The sequence below is a fragment of the Dendropsophus ebraccatus genome, chromosome 7, assembly GCF_027789765.1.
Source record: "Dendropsophus ebraccatus isolate aDenEbr1 chromosome 7, aDenEbr1.pat, whole genome shotgun sequence".
NCBI lineage: Eukaryota > Metazoa > Chordata > Amphibia > Anura > Hylidae > Dendropsophus > Dendropsophus ebraccatus.
Genome location: NC_091460.1, coordinates 4108440 through 4130124, shown reverse-complemented (window position 1 = coordinate 4130124; position 21685 = coordinate 4108440). Strand labels below are relative to the sequence as shown.

The 21685-nt window shown below is 52.2% G+C and overlaps 2 protein-coding genes across 2 annotated transcripts in view; both read left to right on the top strand.

The window, feature by feature from the left end:
- AUP1 (AUP1 lipid droplet regulating VLDL assembly factor) overlaps nt 1–9315 on the top strand; it is a 15335-nt gene extending 6020 nt beyond the window's left edge. Inside the window, exons 4-12 of the mRNA XM_069977057.1 lie at nt 299–443; nt 616–803; nt 5417–5489; nt 5567–5640; nt 6218–6284; nt 6721–6925; nt 7076–7191; nt 7340–7428; nt 8330–9315. Of these exons, the coding sequence (XP_069833158.1) occupies nt 299–443; nt 616–803; nt 5417–5489; nt 5567–5640; nt 6218–6284; nt 6721–6925; nt 7076–7191; nt 7340–7428; nt 8330–8384 (1012 nt within the window). The 3' untranslated portion in view covers nt 8385–9315. The remainder of the gene's footprint in view (nt 1–298; nt 444–615; nt 804–5416; nt 5490–5566; nt 5641–6217; nt 6285–6720; nt 6926–7075; nt 7192–7339; nt 7429–8329) is intronic.
- Nucleotides 9316–12966: 3651 nt separating this feature from the next.
- HTRA2 (HtrA serine peptidase 2) lies at nt 12967–21229 on the top strand. The gene is made up of 8 exons (XM_069977056.1): nt 12967–13338; nt 13740–13944; nt 14353–14547; nt 14641–14673; nt 17771–17882; nt 18886–18955; nt 20562–20657; nt 20734–21229. Exons 1-8 carry the CDS (start codon nt 12968–12970, stop codon nt 20897–20899), a joined length of 1248 nt encoding a protein of 415 aa, XP_069833157.1. The 5' UTR covers nt 12967; the 3' UTR covers nt 20900–21229.
- The last annotated feature ends 456 nt before the right edge of the window (nt 21230–21685 follow it).

Genomic DNA, 21685 nt, shown 5'->3' with positions numbered 1-21685 from the left:
GGGTCAGCAGAAGGCGGGTACCTTGTGTGTTACCTCCCCGGGGGGTCAGCAGAGGGTGGGTACCTTGTGTGTTACCTCCCCGGGGGGTCAGCAGAAGGCGGGTACCTTGTGTGTTACCTCCCCGGGGGGTCAGCAGAAGGCAGGTGCCCTGTATGTTACCTCCCCGGGGGGGTCAGCAGAAGGCAGGTGCCCTGTATGTTACCTCCCGGGGGGGAGGGGGGGGGGTTGTCAGCAGAAGGTGGGTACCCTGTTATGGGTAGTTGTTCTCTCCCTCACATCTTCTGCCCCCTGGTGGCAGGTTCCTGGTGCGGATCATGACTTCGGTGCTCGGCGTTCTCATCACTCAGTCCGGGGAGCCAGATCCAGCAGTGAAGATTTACATCTCTAATCACGTGACCTTCATCGACCACAACGTCCTGGGCCTCCTGACTGCCTGCAGCACTGTAAGTTACCTGACCTGTAGTAGTTGCCGCTGAACTCCTCACACCCTGCGCCGTGCCTCCCCGCGTTAGCCTGTGCGCCTCCCCCCCCCCCCTGCGTTAGCCTGTGCGCCATGCCCCCTGTGCACCATGCCCACCCGCGTTAGTCTTGGCCTTACCCTCTCCTGTGTCTCAGCCCTCAGTGTCCTGTCCTCCGGGGTTTCTCTGCTGGGCTCGAGGATTCCTGGAGATCGGGGCCCCAGGGAGTCTATCCCAACTGCAGGAGTCCCTGAAGCATTACCTGTCCCAGCCAGGGGGCGCTCCGCTGCTGCTGTTCCCAGAGGAAGAGACCACCAATGGCAAAGTGGGCCTGCTGCACTTCAGGTACCAGACGTATGCACGGTGTAGGGATCAGATACTGGATGTAATGATGAGGAGGCGGATGGTGATGACTATGGTGGTGGTGAGGATGGTGAGGAGGAAGATGGTGAGGATGATGATGATGATGAGGATGAGGATGGTGCTGAGGGTGGTGATGACTATATAGTGGTGAGGGTGATGATGATGATGGTGATGACTATGGTGGTGAGGATGATGATGACCATATGGTGGTGAGGATGATGATGACCATATGGTGGTGAGGGTGATGGAGGGTGGTGATGACTATATAGTGGTGAGGGTGATGGAGGGTGGTGATGATGATGGTGATGACTATGGTGGTGAGGATGATGATGACCATATGGTGGTGAGGGTGATGGAAGGTCACCCAGGTAATAAGGTCTCAGCCGAGGTGTTAGTGTCAGTAACCTCTGGCCTGATAGGGAACCATAATGTCAGACATGAGCTGCAGAGTATCTGACACCAGAAAAGCCGACATACTCGCCATGCTTCTTCTCCTGCTTCTCTGGTCTCAGCCTCTACCTCAGCCTGTCGGGTGATCGGCCCACCTGTCCGCCCTCAGATGGAAGAAGTTTGCAGCTTTCTGTCCCACAAACCCTGGGAAGAAAGAGACGATATGGCCCCGGCCGCCCCCATCCCGACTTCTAACCGGGAGCATTGTCCCACTCAGGCTGGTGGAGATGGAGAGTGTACAAAACCTTATAGCGGTGGCCTCAGTATGTCATCCCCTGCCACCACTACTTCTCTAGGTGGGGCGTCCCTCAGTATGTCATCCCCTGCCACCACTACTTCTCTAGGTGGGCCGTCCCTCAGTATGTCATCCCCTGCCACCACTACTTCTCTAGGTGGGGCGTCCCTCAGTATGTCATCCCCTGCCACCACTACTTCTCTAGGTGGGGCGTCCCTCAGTATGTCATCCCCTGCCACCACTACTTCTCTAGGTGGGGCGTCCCTCAGTATGTCATCCCCTGCCACCACTACTTTCTAGGTGGGGCGTCCCTCAGTATGTCATCCCCTGCCACCACTACTTCTCTAGGTGGGCCGTCCCTCAGTATGCCATCCCCTGCCACCACTACTTTTCTAGGTGGGGCGTCCCTCAGTATGTCATCCCCTGCCACCACTACTTCTCTAGGTGGGCCGTCCCTCAGTATGTCATCCCCTGCCACCACTACTTCTCTAGGTGGGCCGTCCCTCACCTGCGCCAACAAGTTAGGTAGAGGATACTCCCTAACGCCATCCGTGCCACCGTCCACACTACCACTGATACGTGGAGCAGCACGGCTGTGGCTGTTACATCCCTCTAACTACATCCCTCTACTTTCTACTGGTGAATGTAGTGGCGGCTGGGCCTGACAGAGTAAAGGTCTTACCACATGTCTTATCACCACCCAGGTTTGATGGAGGGCAGAACTTGGCTCTGGTTTCTCCCTCCTCCTACTTTTTTTCCTACCCTGCCCCCTCCTCATCCAGCTATCATAGCCCATGGACCTCGATTTCAGCCCAGCTATGGGGAAGTGACAGCTATGGGGAAGTGACAGCTATGGGGAAGGGACAGCTATGGGGAAGGGACAGCTATGGGGAAGGGACAGCTATGGGGAAGGGACAGCTATGGGGAAGGGACAGCAGGCTGTGCCCAAACTGATCTGTCTGGGGGACAAACCTGACACTGTGCAGAAGCTGTGGGCAGGGATGGAGCAGCAGACGGACCAGACAGACAGGTGGTGTGGGACAACAGGCAACATCTGGTGGTGGCTCGGGGCATGGCCAGTTTGGCGGACTTCTACTTGCCTGGCGCATGTGCTGAACTTGGTGGTTCCGAGCCTCCTGGCACATTACCCCGATATGCCAGACCTGCTGCAGAACGTGTGTTCCATGTGTGCGCACTCGAGGCGTTCTCACCCTGCTGCAGAACGTGTGTTCCATGTGTGCGCACTCGAGGCGTTCTCACCCTGCTGCAGAACGTGTGTTCCATGTGTGCGCACTCGAGGCGTTCTCACCCTGCTGCAGAACGTGTGTTCCATGTGTGCGCACTCGAGGCGTTCTCACCCTGCTGCAGAACGTGTGTTCCATGTGTGCGCACTCGAGGCGTTCTCACCCTGCTGCAGAACGTGTGTTCCATGTGTGCGCACTCGAGGCGTTCTCACCCTGCTGCAGCTCGCATGTCCACGCTGCAGCTGTACTTTGGCCCTTCCACAAACCACCTCACATGTGACGTACCGACGCACTGGAACTCCACCTTGCATATGCTGCAGAAAGTCTGCGAGCTGGAGCCAGACACAGTCAACTTTTATCTGCGGCATGCACTGGTCTCAATGCGGAACAATAGCACTTCACACCGAAGGAGCAGGCCACCATGCCGGACAAATGTGCTGTTTTGAGACGCGTTGATGTGCTTATAGCAGGTGACACCGAGAGCAGCCAGAAGAGACACCCGCCACTGAGGACGGCTTGTACATGACTGTGGGCAGCCTCACTCATATGAGCAATTACATGCTGCTGTGCCTGAAAAATGCCAGGATCCTCACCAGTGCTGACTACTGGGGGCCACCCCGCCGGATCCTCGCTAACGGGACCACACTGCTTCCTTAATACCATCAGTAGAGCAGGAATACAAACAGAACCTGGCAGAGATTCTCTTTGTGTGTCCTGTATGTCCATAATAAAAAATAATAATAAAGGAGGAGGGTGGTGAGGAGGAGGGTGAGGAGGGTGGTGGTGGTGAGGAGGAGGAGGGTGGTGGTGGTGAGGAGGAGGAGGGTGGTGGTGGTGAGGAGGAGGAGGGTGGTGGTGGTGAGGAGGAGGAGGGTGGTGGTGGTGAGGAGGAGGGTGGTGGTGGTGAGGAGGAGGAGGGTGGTGAGGAGGAGGAGGGTGGTGAGGAGGAGGAGGGTGGTGAGGACGAGGAGGGTGGTGGTGGTGGTGAGGAGGAGGGTGGTGGTGGTGGTGAGGAGGAGGAGGGTGGTGAGGAGGAGGAGGGTGGTGGTGGTGAGGAGGAGGAGGGTGGTGGTGGTGGTGAGGAGGAGGGTGGTGGTGGTGAGGAGGAGGAGGGTGGTGAGGACGAGGAGGGTGGTGGTGGTGGTGAGGAGGAGGGTGGTGGTGGTGGTGAGGAGGAGGAGGGTGGTGAGGAGGAGGAGGGTGGTGGTGGTGAGGAGGAGGAGGGTGGTGGTGGTGGTGAGGAGGAGGGTGGTGGTGGTGGTGAGGAGGAGGGTGGTGGTGGTGAGGAGGAAGAGGAGGGTGGTGAGGAGGAGGAGGGTGGTGGTGAGGAGGAGGAGGGTGGTGGTGGTGAGGAGGAGGAGGGTGGTGGTGGTGAGGAGGAGGAGGAGGGTGGTGGTGGTGAGGAGGAGGAGGAGGGTGGTGGTGGTGAGGAGGAGGAGGAGGGTGGTGGTGGTGAGGAGGAGGGTGGTGGTGGTGAGGATGATGAGGAGGGTGGTGGTGGTGGTGTGGAGGAGGAGGAGGGTGGTGGTGGTGAGGAGGAAAATCATGGTGGTGATGAGGAGGATGGTGATGATGAGGAGGAGGAGGATGATGGTTGTAGTGGGGATGGTGATGAGGAAAAGGATGGTGAGGAGGAGGAGGAGGAGGATGATGATGAGGAGGATGGTGGTGGTGGTTGTGATGAGGAGAAGGAGGATGGTGAGGAGGGTGAGGAGGATGGTGAGGAGGATGGTGGTGGTGATGATGATGATGAGGAGGAGGGTGGTGGTGGTTGTGATGAGGAGAAGGAGGAGGGTGAGGAGGAGGAGGATGGTGAGGAGGATGGTGAGGAGGATGGTGAGGAGGATGGTGAGGAGGATGGTGAGGAGGATGGTGAGGAGGAGGGTGAGGAGGATGGTGAGGAGGAGGGTGAGGAGGAGGGTGATGAGGAGGATGGTGGTGATGATGATGAGGAGGATGGTGGTGATGATGATGAGGAGGATGGTGGTGATGATGATGAGGAGGATGGTGGTGATGATGATGAGGAGGATGGTGGTGATGATGATGAGGAGGATGGTGGTGATGATGATGAGGAGGATGGTGGTGATGATGATGAGGAGGATGGTGGTGATGATGATGAGGAGGATGGTGGTGGTGATGATGATGATGAGGAGGAGGAGGGTGGTGGTGAGGAGGAGAAGGGTGATGGTGATGAGGAGGGTGATGATGATGATGAGGAGGAGGGTGGTGATGAGGAGGGTGGTGGTGATGATGACGAGGATGATGAGGATGGTGGTTGTGAGGATGGGGAGGGTGGTGATGAGGAAGGTGGTGATGAGGAGGGTGGTGGTGGTGATGAGGAGAAGGATGGTGAGGAGGAGGAGGAGGATGATGATGAGGAGGAGGAGGATGGTGCTGGTGGTGATGATGATGATGAGGAGGAGGGTGGTGGTGGTTGTGATGAGGAGAAGGAGGATGGTGAGGAGGAGGAGGATGGTGGTGATAAGGAGGAGGATGGTGCTGGTGGTGATGAGGAGGAGGAGGATGGTGCTGGTGGTGGTGATGATGATGAGGAGGGTGGTGATGATTAGGGTGGTGGTGATGATGACGAGGATGATGGTTGTGAGGATGGGGATGAAAATGATGGGGATGCTGAGGAGGATAATGAATGTTGATCTGTTTCTTAGCTCGTGGCCGTTCTCGCTCTCGGACTCTGTGCAGCCGCTGACTCTGGGTGTGAGCCGGGCCCTGCTGTCTGTGGTGAGTTGTGTGGGTGATACGGGGGCCACAGTGTCTGCTGCACCCATCGTCCGTCTCTCACCCTCTTTCTCTTGCAGGCGGTGGTCGGCTCCTCCTGGTACACAGAGTTGTTCTGGACTCTCTTTTCTCTGTACACAGTTTATCATGTAAGGTAGTGACAATTATTTCTATATTATGGGGGCGGGGTGGTCACTAGGGGGCGTTGTGTATTATCCTCACCATGCTGTGGGTGGTCACTAGGGGGCGCTGTGTTATCCTCACCATGCTGTGGGTGGTCACTAGGGGGCGCTGTGTATTATCCTCACCATGCTGTGGGTGGTCACTAGGGGGCGCTGTGTATTATCCTCACCAAGCTGTGGGTGGTCACTAGGGGGCGCTGTGTATTATCCTCACCAAGCTGTGGGTGGTCACTAGGGGGCGCTGTGTTATCCTCACCATGCTGTGGGTTGTCACTAGGGGGCGCTGTGTTATCCTCACCATGCTGTGGGTTGTCACTAGGGGGCGCTGTGTATTATCCTCACCATGCTGTGGGTGGTCACTAGGGGGCGCTGTGTATTATCCTCACCATGCTGTGGGTTGTCACTAGGGGGCGCTGTGTATTATCCTCACCATGCTGTGGGTGGTCACTAGGGGGCGCTGTGTATTATCCTCACCATGCTGTGGGTGCGGGGTGGTCACTAGGGGGTGCTCTGTGCATATAGTAGTGACCTCTCCCACTCTGATTACAGATGGCTGCCGCCAGTGTGCCGCTCCTCCAGAGAGTCGGATGAAGACTTTGCCTCCCGCGTTCAGAAGGTGAGAGGGGGAGGTGCGTGGCCCATGACATTGCAGCCCTCCATCGCCGTCCTCGTGTGACGCTGGCGCCCTCCTTCCACGTCTGACGCTGGCGGCCTCCATCCCCGTCCTCGCGTGACGCTGGCGCCCTCCATCCCCGTCCTCGCGTGACGCTGGCGCCCTCCATCCCCGTCCTCGCGTGACGCTGGCGCCCTCCATCCCCGTCCTCGCGTGACGCTGGCGCCCTCCATCCCCGTCCTCGCGTGACGCTGGCGCCCTCCATCCCCGTCCTCGCGTGACGCTGGCGCCCTCCATCCCCGTCCTCGCGTGGCGCCCTCCATCCCCGTCCTCGCGTGGCGCCCTCCATCCCCGTCCTCGCGTGACGCTGGCGCCCTCCATCGCCGCCGTCTTGCGGTAATGGCGCCCCCACTGTCCTCACATGTCGCCCTCTCCACAGCTGACGGCGCTCTCGCTGAGTGTCCGGGCCACAATCTACACGGCTGCAGATAAAGCAGAACATGTGAAGAGGAGGCGGAGGAAAGAGACTCCACCCCACAACCCACAGACCCCGCCCACTGTATCTGCTGCTGCAAGTCACATGGCACAACGTGTGAAGGAAGTGCTACCCCAGGTGCCGCTCTCTGTCATCCACCGAGACCTGGGTGAGTATCTCCGGGAGGTCAGTATGGCTCCTGTATCCTGTGTATTATATATGTCGGTCACATGATCGGCAGTATATATAATAGTCAGTACATTATATCTGCTGTGTGACCTCAGTACCATGTGACACGGCGGATCTTCTCTGTTCTCAGCCCAGACGGGTTGTGTAGACGCCACAATCACAAACCTGATAGAAGGACGAGTCCCGTATGTGCCTGAACCCGAATCGCCCGCAGGAAGTGAGACACCGCGAAGAACCGCCAGCAAGGTAACTGCCCCCGTATCCGGACTGAGGATTGGAGGGCTCTCGCTGGGTCGGGGGCCTCTCGCTGGGTCGGGGCCTCTCAGAATTGACTCTGTAGTTTTGTAGTCTTGTTTGCTCCTTAATTTTCTTCATCATCTCATTATTTTCGCAGCCGATACCGAAGGGTTTTGCCCGTAGACCGGAGGACAGACACCTGTCATTGCAGGAGCGGAAGGAGGCGTTATATGAGTATGCTCGGAGGTGGGTGAGGTTATGGGGGGGTGTTACTCTGGTGATGCCCGCTCCCTGTGGGGCGTTACTTCGCTGATGCCCGCTCCCTGTGGGGCGTTACTCTGGTGATGCCCGCTCCCTGTGGGGCGTTACTCTGGTGATGCCCGCTCCCTGTGGGGCGTTACTTCGCTGATGCCCGCTCCCTGTGGGGCGTTACTCTGGTGATGCCCGCTCCCTGTGGGGCGTTACTCTGGTGATGCCCGCTCCCTGTGGGGCGTTACTTCGCTGATGCCCGCTCCCTGTGGGGCGTTACTCTGGTGATGCCTGCTCCCTGTGGGGCGTTACTCTGGTGATGCCCGCTCCCTGTGGGGCGTTACTTCGCTGATGCCCGCTCCCTGTGGGGTGTTACTTCGCTGATGCCCGCTTCCTGTGGGGCGTTACTCTGGTGATGCCTGCTCCCTGTGGGGCGTTACTCTGGTGATGCCCGCTCCCTGTGGGGCGTTACTCTGGTGATGCCCGCTCCCTGTGGGGCGTTACTCTGGTGATGCCCGCTCCCTGTGGGGCGTTACTCTGGTGATGCCCGCTCCCTGTGGGGCGTTACTTCGCTGATGCCCGCTCCCTGTGGGGTGTTACTTCGCTGATGCCCGCTCCCTGTGGGGCGTTACTCTGGTGATGCCCGCTCCCTGTGGGGCGTTACTCTGGTGATGCCCGCTCCCTGTGGGGTGTTACTTCGCTGATGCCCGCTCCCTGTGGGGTGTTACTCTGGTGATGCCCGCTCCCTGTGGGGCGTTACTCTGGTGATACCCGCTCCCTGTGGGGCGTTACTCTGGTGATGCCCGCTCCCTGTGGGGTGTTACTCCGGTGATGCCCGTTCCCTGTGGCGCACATCATAGTTGCCTGTTGGTGACAGCTGTGTCTTTCTTTCTTGCAGGAGATATCTGGAGAAGTTTGGAGGCGCTGCAGCAGCCAAGGAGAAGAGCGAATGAGGGAGACAGCGACGATGGGGCCGGGGATTAATGTCTGCAATGCTGAGGGGCAGAAGCCAGAGGGGATCTAGTACCGGGGACCCAGAACTGGCAGTCTGATGTGGGGGATCTAGTATCAGGACCCAGCACTAGCAGTCTGATGTGGGGGATCTAGTACTGGGCTCCAGCACTGGCAATCAGATGTGGGGATCTAGTACCGGGACCCACCACTGGCAGTCAGATGTGGGGGATCTAGTATCAGGACCCAGCACTGGCAGTCAGATGTGGGGGATCTAGTATCAGGACCCAGCACTGGCAGTCAGATGTGGGGGATCTAGTATCAGGACCCAGCACTGGCAGTCAGATGTGGGGGATCTAGTATCAGGACCCAGCACTGGAAATCAGATGTGGGGGATTTAGTACCGGGACCCAGCACTGGCAGTCAGATGTGGGGGATCTAGTATAAGGACCCAGCACTGGCAGTCAGATGTGGGGGATCTAGTACTGGGATCTAGCACTGACAGTCAGATGTGGGAGATCTAGGAGCGTGAATCCAGCTCTGGCAGTCAGATGTGGAGGATCTAGTACCAGGGTCTCAGATGTCAAATGTGGGGGATCTGGTACAGGGGACCTAGCACTGGCAGGCAGATGTGGGGGATCTAGTACTGGGGTCTCAGATGTCAGATGTGGGGGATCTGGTACTGGGGTCTCAGATGTCAGATGTGGGGGATCTAGTACTTGGATGTCAGATGTGGGGGATCTGGTACTGGGGTCTCAGATGTCAGATGTGGGGGATCTGGTACTGGGGTCTTAGATGTGGGGTAACTTTTGTCCGTTGCTGCCGGATGATGATGAGGAGTGCTGTTGTGCGAGTGTCCCAACAAATAGGATGGAATTACTGTAAATACTATGCAGGATATTTTTTAAGAAATAAAGTGTAATTCTCATTCTTTCCGGGTGTATTTGTGCCTTAAAGGACATCAGCGGCAGCAGCTAACAGAGGTGACCCTAAATCCTCGGGGGTGGGGTCATCTCACAAAAAGCATATTAGCTGCAGCAGCTAACAGAGATGACCCTAAATCCTCAGGGGTGGGGTCATCTCTCACATAAAGGACATCAGCTGCAGCAGCTAACAGAGGTCACCCTAAATCCTCAGGGGTGGGGTCATCCCTCACATAAAGGACATCAGCTGCAGCAGCTAACAGAGATGACCCTAAATCCTCGGGGGTGGGGTCATCCCTCACATAAAGGACATCAGAGGGAGCAGCTAACAGGTGACCCTAAATCCTTGGGGGTAGGGGTCATTCCTCACATAAAGGACATCAGAGGGAGCAGCTAACAGAGGTCACCCTAAATCCTCGGGGGTAGGGGTCATCCTTCACATAAAGGACATCAGAGGGAGCAGCTAACAGGTGACCCTAAATCCTCGGGGGTAGGGGTCATCCTTCACATAAAGGACATCAGAGGGAGCAGCTAACAGGTGACCCTAAATCCTCGGGGGTAGGGGTCATCCTTCACATAAAGGACATCAGAGGGAGCAGCTAACAGAGGTGACCCTAAATCCTCGGGGTGGGGTAATCCCTCACATAAAGGACATCAGCTGCAGCAGCTAACAGAGGTGACCCTAAATCCTCGGGGGTGGGGTCATCTAACAAAAAGCATATTAGCTGCAGCAGCTAACAGATGACCCTAAATCCTCGGGGGTGGGGTCATCCCTCATATAAAGGACATCAGAGGGAGCAGCTAACAGAGGTGACCCTAAATCCTTGGGGGTAGGGGTCATCCCTCACATAAAGGACATCAGCGGCAGCAGCTAACAGAGGTGACCCTAATTCCTCGGGGGGTGGGGTCATCCCTCATATAAAGGACATCAGAGGGAGCAGCTAACAGAGATGACCCTAAATCCTCGGGGGTGGGGTCATCCCTCATATAAAGGACATCAGCTGCAGCAGCTAAAAGAGGTCACCCTAAATCCTCGGGGGTGGGGTCATCCCTCATATAAAGGACAAACGAGGGAGCAGCTAACAGAGATGACCCTAAATCCTCGGGGATGGGGTCATCCCTCACATAAAGGATATCAGCTGCAGCAGCTAACAGAGGTCACCCTAAATCCTCGGGGGTGGGGTCATCTCTCACAAAAAGGACATCAGCTGCAGCAGCTAACAGAGGTCACCCTAAATCCTCGGGGGTGGGGTCATCCCTCACATAAAGGACATCAGCTGCAGCAGCTAACAGAAATAACCCTAAATCCTCGGGGGTGGGGTCATCCTTCACATAAAGGACATCAGCTGCAGCAGCTAACCGAGGTAATCCTAAATCCTCGGGGGTGGGGTAATCCCTTACACAAAGGACATCAGCTGCAGCAGCTAACAGAGGTGACCCTAAATTCTCGGGGGTGGGGGTCATCCTTCACATAAAGGACATCAGAGGGAGCAGCTAACAGGTGACCCTAAATCCTCGGGGGTGGGGTAATCCCTCACATAAAGGACATCAGCTGCAGCAGCTAACAGAGGTGACCCTAAATCCTCGGGGGTGGGGTCATCTCACAAAAAGCATATTAGCTGCAGCAGCTAACAGAGGTGACCCTAAATCCTCGGGGGTGGGGTCATCCCTCATATAAAGGACATCAGAGGGAGCAGCTAACAGGTGACCCTAAATCCTTGGGGGTGGGGTCATCCCTCATATAAAGGACATCAGAGGGAGCAGCTAACAGGTGACCCTAAATCCTTGGGGGTAGGGGTCATCCCTCACATAAAGGACATCAGCGGCAGCAGCTAACAGAGGTGACCCTAATTTCTCGGGGGGTGGGGTCATCCCTCATATAAAGGACATCAGAGGGAGTAGCTAACAGAGATGACCCTAAATCCTCGGGGGTGGGGTCATCCCTCACAAAAAGGACATCAGCTGCAGCAGCTAACAGAGGTCACCCTAAATCCTCGGGGGTGGGGTCATCCCTCATATAAAGGACATCCGAGGGAGCAGCTAACAGAGGTCACCCTAAATCCTCGGGGGTGGGGTCATCCCTCATATAAAGGACATCCGAGGGAGCAGCTAACAGAGGTCACCCTAAATCCTCGGGGGTGGGGTCATCCCTCACATAAAGGACATCAGCTTCAGCAGCTAACAGAGGTCACCCTAAATCCTCGGGGGTGGGGTCATTCCTCACATAAAGGACATCAGAGGGAGCAGCTAACAGAGGTGACCCTAAATCTTCGGGGGTAGGGGTCATCCCTCACATAAAGGACATCAGCTGCAGCAGCTAACAGAGGTCACCCTAAATCCTCGGGGGTAGGGGTCATCCTTCACATAAAGGACATCAGAGGGAGCAGCTAACAGGTGACCCTAAATCCTCGGGGGTGGGGTCATCCCTCACATAAAGGACATCAGCTGCAGCAGCTAACAGAGGTCACCCTAAATCCTCGGGGGTGGGGTCATCCCTCACATAAAGGACATCAGAGGGAGCAGCTAACAGGTGACCCTAAATCCTCGGGGGTGGGGTCATCCCTCATATAAAGGACATCAGAGGGAGCAGCTAACAGAGGTGACCCTAAATCCTCGGGGGTGGGGTCATCCCTCACATAAAGGACATCAGAGGGAGCAGCTAACAGGTGACCCTAAATCCTGCAGCAGATAATAAAGAGGTGACCCTACACTACACTATTCTCATTCTCCTCCATCTCCTCCGATCACTACTCTCATCCTCCGATCACTACTCTCATCCTCCTCCTCCGATCACTACTCTCATCCTCCTCCGATCACTACTCTCATCCTCCATCTCCTCTGATCACTACTCTCATCCTCCTCCTCTGATCACTACTCTCATCCTCCATCTCCTCTGATCACTACTCTCATCCTCCTCCTCTGATCACTACTCTCATCCTCCTCCTCTGATCACTACTCTCATCCTCTGATCACTACTCTCATCCTCCTCCATCTCCTCTGATCACTACTCTCATCCTCCTCCATCTCCTCTGATCACTACTCTCATCCTCCTCCATCTCCTCTGATCACTACTCTCATCCTCCATCTCCTCTGATCACTACTCTCATCCTCCTCCGATCACTACTCTCATCCTCCTCCTCCGATCACTACTCTCATCCTCCTCCTCCGATCACTACTCTCATCCTCCTCCGATCACTACTGTCATCCTCCTCCTCCGATCACTACTCTCATCCTCCTCCTCCGATCACTACTCTCATCCTCCTCCTCCGATCACTACTCTCATCCTCCTCCTCCGATCACTACTCTCATCCTCCTCCTCTGATCACTACTCTCATCCTCCTCCTCCATCTCCTCTGATCACTACTCTCATCCTCCATCTCCTCTGATCACTACTCTCATTCTCCTCCATCTCCTCTGATCACTACTCTCATCCTCCATCTCCTCTGATCACTACTCTCATCCTCCTCCATCTCCTCTGATCACTACTCTCATCCTCCTCCATCTCCTCTGATCACTACTCTCATCCTCCTCCTCCGATCACTACTCTCATCCTCCTCCATCTCCTCTGATCACTACTCTCATCCTCCTCCTGCAGTGATGTTTGTTCTCTTGTCCGGGTGACAATAAAGCTTGTTGCGGGGGGCGGGGCCTGGGCACACAATATGGCGGCCTCCATGTGTCGCGCGGTTCGGGGTGTCGCTCCGGTGTGGGGGCGCTGCTCCGGGTTTGGGGGTTCGGCGCTCCGGGCTCTCTCCTCGGGGACACGTGACCAGGACTTCCGGGACACTCGGAGGGCGGGGCCTCGCGGTTCCGGGGCGCTGTACATTGGGGCGCTGTTGGGGGCGGGGCTCGGCCTATGGGGTTGGGGGCGGAGTTCAGACTACCGGCTGCGGGTGGAGGCAGCAAAGCCCGTAACTCCGCCCACTGACCCACCGAAACCTGAGACCCCAAACCCCCGGAAAGTCTTCAACTTCATCGCTGATGTGGCTGAGAAATGTGCGCCCGCCGTGGTCAACATCGAGACCCTGGGGAGGTGGGTGACCCCGAGACCTCCCGATGACCCCGAGACCCCCCAGTGACCTCCCGATGACCCCGAGACCCCCCAGTGACCTCCCGATGACCCCGAGACCCCCCAGTGACCTCCCAATGACCCCCTGAGACACCTTAGTGTCCTTGCGATGACCTCCAGACTCCCCAGTGACCTCCCAATAACCACCAGTTGACTTACCCATGGCCCAAGACTCCTCACTGACCTCCCGAGACCCCACAGTGACCTCCTGATCACCCCAAGATCCCCCAGTGACCTCCCAGTTACCCCGATCCCCAAGATGATCTCTCAATGACCCTGAGACCCCACAGTCACCTCCACATGTACCCCCGCCCCCCCCCTGTTACCCGTTAGTGACCCCGCACACCCTGTTGTGTGACCCGCAGGCACCCGTTCTCCGGCAGGGAGGCGGTCATCTCCAGCGGCTCCGGCTTCCTGGTGTCTCCGGACGGCCTCATCGTCACTAACGCCCATGTGGTGGCCAATAAACGGCGGGTGAGGGTGCAGCTGCACAACGGGGAGACCTATGAGGCCAGTGTGTGCGGCATGGACCCCGTACAGGACATCGCCACCGTCCGCATCACCCCCAAGGTGAGAGCCCCCATGTATAGTGTGACCTCTTAACCTTCCTCTGTGTGATGTGACCTCTGACCCCCCTCCTCTGGGATGTGACCTCTGACCCCTCCTCCTCTATTTCATGTGACCTCTGACCCCTCCTGATCTATGTGATGTGACCTCTGACCCCTCCTCCTCTATTTCATGTGACCTCTGACCCCTCCTCCTCTATTTCATGTGACCTCTGACCCCTCCTGCTCTATGTGATGTGACCTCTGACCCCTCCTCTGTGTGATGTGACCTCTGACCCCTCCTGCTCTGTGTGATGTGACCTCTGACCCCTCCTGCTCTGTGTGATGTGACCTCTGACCCCTGCTCTGTGTGATGTGACCTCTGACCCCTCCTCTGTGTGATGTGACCTCTGATCCCTGCTCCATCTTGCAGGCTCCTCTGCCCACGCTGCCGCTCGCTCGCTCCTCTGAGGTTCGGCAGGGGGAGTTTGTTGTTGCTATGGGGACGCCGTACCTGCTGCGTAACACCATCACCTCCGGGATCGTCAGCTCGGTGCAGCGGGGCAGCCGGGAGCTCGGACTCTCCAACAAGGACATGGACTTCATCCAGACAGACGCCATCATAGATGTGAGTGTCCCTGACCCCGAACCACAGCAGGGGAGGGTGAACATAGGCGACCCCCCCCCCCCCCCAAACATTCACACCCACTCTCTCTTACAGGTCGGAAATTCTGGAGGCCCCCTGGTCAACCTGGTGAGTACATAAGGCCCCACAATATAGCGGCTGGTATATTACATGTGTATATATATATATAGAGAGAGAGAGAGACCGGTGTATTACATGTATATTATATATAGAGACCAGTGTATTACATGTATATTATATATATAGAGACCAGTATATTACATGTGTATATATATATATATAGAGAGAGAGAGAGACCGGTGTATTACATGTATATTATATATATAGAGACTGGTATATTACATGTATATTATATATATAGAGAGACCGGTGTATTACATGTATATTATATATAGAGACCGGTGTATTACATGTATATTATATATATAGAGACTGGTATATTACATGTATATTATATATATAGAGAGACCGGTGTATTACATGTATATTATATATATAGAGACCGGTGTATTACATGTATATTATATATATAGAGACTGGTGTATTACATGTATATTATATATATAGAGACCGGTGTATTACATGTATATTATATATATAGAGACCGGTGTATTACATGTATATTATATATATAGAGACCGGTGTATTACATGTATATTATATATATAGAGACCGGGTATTACATGTATATTATATATATAGAGACCGGTGTATTACATGTATATTATATATAGAGACCGGTGTATTACATGTATATTATATATATAGAGACCGGTATATTACATGTATATTATATATATAGAGACCGGTGTATTACATGTATATTATATATATAGAGACCGGTATATTACATGTATATTATATATATAGAGACCGGTGTATTACATGTATATTATATATATATAGAGACCGGTATATTATATGTATATTATATATATAGAGACCGGTGTATTACATGTATATTATATATATAGAGACCGGTGTATTACATGTATATTATATATATAGAGACCGGTGTATTACATGTATATTATATATAGAGACCGGTATATTATATGTATATTATATATATAGAGACCGGTGTATTACATGTATATTATATATATAGAGACCGGTATATTACATGTATATTATATATATATATAGAGACCAGTGTATTACATGTATATATATATAGAGAGACCGGTATATTACATGTATATTATATATAGAGACCGGTGTATTACATGTATATTATATATATAGAGACCGGTGTATTACATGTATATTATATATATAGAGACCAGTATATTACATGTATATTATATATATAGAGACCGGTGTATTACATGTATATTATATATATAGAGACCGGTGTATTACATGTATATTATATATATAGAGACCGGTGTATTACATGTATATTATATATATAGAGACCGGTGTATTACATGTATATTATATATATAGAGACCGGTATATTACATGTATATATATATATAGAGACCGGTATATTACATGTATATTATATATATAGAGACCGGTATATTACATGTATATAATATATATAGAGACCGGTATATTACATGTATATTATATATAGAGAGACCGGTGTATTACATGTATATTATATATAGAGACCGGTGTATTACATGTATATTATATATATAGAGACCGGTGTATTACATGTATATTATATATATAGAGACCGGTGTATTACATGTATATTATATATATAGAGACCGGTGTATTACATGTATATTATATATATAGAGACCGGTATATTACATGTATATATATATATAGAGACCGGTATATTACATGTATATTATATATATAGAGACCGGTATATTACATGTATATAATATATATAGAGACCGGTATATTACATGTATATTATATATAGAGAGACCGGTGTATTACATGTATATTATATATAGAGACCGGTGTATTACATGTATATTATATATATAGAGACCGGTGTATTACATGTATATTATATATATAGAGACCGGTGTATTACATGTATATTATATATATAGAGACCGGTATATTACATGTATATTATATATATAGAGACCGGTATATTACATGTATATTATATATATAGAGACCGGTGTATTACATGTATATTATATATATAGAGACCGGTATATTACATGTATATTATATATATAGAGACCGGTATATTACATGTATATAATATATATAGAGACCGGTATATTACATGTATATTATATATAGAGAGACCGGTGTATTACATGTATATTATATATAGAGACCGGTATATTATATGTATATTATATATATAGAGACCAGTGTATTACATTAATATATATATATATAGAGACCGGTATATTACATGTATATTATATATAGAGAGACCGGTGTATTACATGTATATTATATATATAGAGACCGGTGTATTACATGTATATATATATAGAGACCGGTATATTATATGTATATTATATATATAGAGACCGGTGTATTACATGTAGATTATATATAGAGACCGGTATATTATATATATAGAGACCGGTGTATTACATGTATATTATATATAGAGACCGGTATATTATATGTATATTATATATAGAGAGACCGGTATATTATATGTATATTATATATATAGAGACCGGTGTATTACATGTATATTATATATAGAGACCGGTATATTATATGTATATTATATATATAGAGACCGGTGTATTACATGTATATTATATATAGAGACCGGTGTATTACATGTATATTATATATATAGAGACCGGTGTATTACATGTATATTATATATAGAGACCGGTGTATTACATGTATATTATATATAGAGACCGGTATATTATATGTATATTATATATATAGAGACCGGTGTATTACATTAATATATATATATATAGAGACCGGGTATTACATGTATATTATATATATAGAGACCAGTGTATTACATGTATATTATATATATAGAGACCGGTATATTACATGTGTATGTGTGTGTGTATATATATATATATATATATATATATATATAGTGACTGGTATATTACATGTATTTCAGATATCTATAGTGACCGGTATAATACATGTATATATACCAGGCAGATATATATATACATACATGTATACACACACCAGGCAGGTTACATTCACTGTAGACTGTAGATTTCCTATACTGTAAGTTTCCTACTAGCATCTACTACTCTTTTTACTAAGCTTTGTGTTGCAGGACGGTGAGGTGATTGGTATTAATACTCTGAAAGTGACGGCCGGCATTTCCTTTGCAATTCCATCGGACAGAGTAAGAAGTTTTCTCCAACAAGAGGAGAGCCGGGGTCAAGGTATGTGGTGTGGGCGGGGCTGAGACAAGGAGGCGGGGTCAGGTATGTGGTGCTGGTGGGACTGAGACAGGAAGGCGGGGTCAGGTATGTGGTGCTGGCAGGGATGAGACAGGGAGGCGGGGTATGTAGTATGGGTGGGGCGGAGATAGGAAGGCGGGGTCTGGGTATGTGGTGCAGGCGGGGCTGAGACAGGTAGGTGGGGTCTGGGTATGGTGCAGGCAGGGATAAGACAGGGAGGCGGGGTATGTAGTATGGGTGGGGCTGAGATAGGAAGGCGGGGTCTGGGTATGTGGTGCAGGCGGGGCTGAGACAGGGAGGCGGGGTCAGGGTATGTGGTGCGGGCGGGGCTGAGACAGGGAGGCGGGGTCTGGGTATGGTGTAGGCAGGGATGAGACAGGGAGGCAGGGTATGTAGTATGGGTGGGGCTGAGATTGGAAGGCGGGGTCTGGGTATGTGGTGTGGGCAGGGCTGAGACTGGGAGGTGGGGTCTGGGTATGTGGTGTGGGCAGGGCTGAGACAGGGAGGCGGGGTCAGGGTATGTGGTGCGGGCAGGGCTGACACAGGAAGGCGGGGTCTAGGTATGTGGTGTGGGCAGGGCTGAGACAGGTAGGCGGGGTAAAGGTATGTGGTGTGGGCAGGGCTGAGACAGGGAGTCGAGGTCTGGGTATGTGGTGCGGGCAGGGCTGAGACAGGGAGGCGGGGTAAATGTATGTGGTGCGGGCAGGGCTGAGACAGGGAGGCGAGGTCTGGGTATGTGGTGCGGGCAGGGCTGAAATAGGGAAGCGGGGTCTGTGTATGGTGCAGGCATGGCTGACACAGGAAGGCGGGGTCTGGGTATGTGGTGCGGGCAGGGCTGAAATAGGGAAGCGGGGTCTGTGTATGGTGCAGGCATGGCTGACACAGGGAGGCGGGGTGTGGGTATGTGGTGTCGGCAGGGCTGAGACAGGGAGGCGGGGTCTAAGGATATACGGAATGAGCACTCAGCCTTTGTCTTCTCCCCCAGGGTCTTGGTTTGGTCGGTCTAAGGTGAAGCAGAAATACATTGGAATCACAATGCTGACGCTGACCCCCAGGTATGGGAGGAAGGAACGATGGGGTACACTGGCCTGTCTCTCCCTGCCTCCTCTGTTACCCTGTGCCCCTCCTCCTAGACTTCCTGTTACTCTCGGCTCATCCTTTACTCTCTGCTCCTCCTCCTCCATTACTTTCTGCTCCTTCTTCATTACTCTCTGCCCCTCCGTTACTCTCTGCTCCTCCTCCTCCGTTACTTTCTGCTCCTCCTCCATTACTCTCTGCTCCTCCTCTGTTACTCTCTGCTCCTCCTCCTCCGTTACTTTCTGCTCCTCCTCCGTTACTCTCTGCTCCTCCTCCTCCGTTACTCTCTGCTCCTCCTCCTCTGTTACTCTCTGCTCCTCCTCCGTTACTTTCTGCTCCTCCTCCGTTACTTGGTGCTCCTCCTCCATTACTCTGTTCTCCTCTTCTATTACTCTGTCCTCCTCCTCCATTACTCTGCTCTCCTCTTCTATTACTTTGTGCTCCTCTTCCTCTATTACTCTGTTCTCCTCCTCCTCCATTCATCTGTGCTCTTCCTGTTACTCTCTGCTCCTCCTCCGTTACTCTGTTACTTTCTGCTCCTCCTCCGTTACTCTCTCCTCCACCTCTGTTACTTGGTGCTCCTCCTCTGTTACTCTCTGCTCCTCCTCTGTTACTCTCTGCTCCTCCTCCGTTACTCTCTGATCCTCCTCTGTTACCCTGTGCTCTTCTTCTGTTTCTCTTTGCTCCTCCTTCATTATTCTCTCCTCCTCTTCCATTAGTCAGTACTCCTCCTCCGTTACTCTCTGCTCCTCCTCCATTACTCTCTGCTCCTCCTCCTCCATTACTCTCTGCTTCTCCTCCATTACTCTCTGCTCCTCCTCCTCCATTACTCTCTCCTCCTCCTCCGTTACTCTCTGCTCCTCATCCTCCATTACTCTCTCCTCCTCCTCCGTTACTCGGTGTTCCTCCTCCTCCGTTACTCTCTGCTCCTCCTCCATTACTCTCTGCTCCTCCTCCTCCATTACTCTCTGCTCCTCCTCCTCCATTACTCTCTGCTCCTCCTCCTCCTCCGTTACTCTCTGCTCCTCCTCCTCCATTACTCTCTCCTCCTCCGTTACTTGGTGTTCCTCCTCCTCCATTACTCTCTGCTCCTCCTCCATTACTCTCTGCTCCTCCTCCTCCATTACTCTCTGCTCCTCCTCTGTTACTCTCTGATCCTCCTCTGTTACCCTGTGCTCTTCTTCTGTTTCTCTTTGCTCCTCCTCCGTTACTCTCTGCTCCTCCTCCATTACTCTCTGCTCCTCCTCCTCCATTACTCTCTGCTCCTCCTCCTCCATTACTCTCTGCTCCTCCTCCTCCATTACTCTCTGCTCCTCCTCCTCCATTACTCTCTCCTCCTCCTCCGTTACTCGGTGTTCCTCCTCCTCCGTTACTCTCTGCTCCTCCTCCATTACTCTCTGCTCCTCCTCCTCCATTACTCTCTGCTCCTCCTCTGTTACTCTTTGGGGTCTGGGGTTGATATAGGAGTTAGGATTTGTAGTGCCCTGTCGACCACTGGTGTGTGATGAGATGATGCAATATGGGGGGCGAGAGGTTCTACCCCCACATGTAGAACCTCTCCACATCGCTGTCTTATGTTGACAGGATCTTGGCTGACATGAAGTTTCGGGATTCTGGATTTCCTGACGTGACGCATGGGATCCTCATCCATAGCGTGATCATCGGATCGCCGGCTCACCAGTGAGTGCTGCTCTGTATAGAGAGGTGAGTGGCCCCTACTGCTGACTGTGACCCCTGACCTCTGCTGTCTTCTCAGGGCCGGTCTGAAGCCTGGAGACATCATCCTGGAGATTAACGCTCAGATAGCGGCCACCGCAGAAGATGTCTTTGATGCTGTGAACTCTCAGGCGACGCTCACCATGATGATCCGCCGCGGCTACGAGACCCTGATGGTGAACGTGATCCCTGAGCCGGTGGAGTGACGGCTCCCGGGGTCACAACAGGGTGGAAAACATGAGGTCAGCATCACCTGATCTGTCTTCATCAACCAGGGTCATGGCGGACAAGGCCCCCGCCTCAGGCGGCGGATCCTGGGGTAGAATCTCTGCTCTCTCTGAAAGACACATGGGGTAGAAGTCTGTGAATGTGAAGGGGGGGCAGTATTGGGGTTCACTACAATCACCCCTTGGGTGTCGTTACCTACCGGAGAAGACTTTGAGGAGCGAGTCCTGATATCAGAGACCTTTTCCTTACAATAATTCACCATTCTGGGCCATGAACCCCCGATACATCAATTATATAAATGTGAAAGATCCCTTCAATTATAATTATTATCACCTGGATGCAGCTTATCACTACTGGATTATACCTGGCTGGGAGATGGATGTAATACCTCCTCCTCTCCTGCAGGGGGCAGTGTTTCTGTATCTCCCAGTACAGTTATATAACAAGGATGGATGAGGTCATGTACTGCTGGTTGTAATGCCTCCTCCTCTCCTGCAGGGGGCAGTGTTTCTCTACCTCCCTGTATACGTATATAATCAGTCTAGATGAGGTGCGGTGTTGATGGGTATTATGCCTCCTCCTCTCCTGCAGGGGACAGTGTCTCTCTAACTCCCTGTATAGGGATATAATCAGACTGGATGAGGTACCGTGTTGATGGGTATAATGCCTCCTCCTCTCCTGCAGGGGGCAGTGTTTCTCTACCTCCTTGTATAGGGATATAATCAGGCTGGATGAGGTACGGTGTTGATGGGTATAATGCCTCC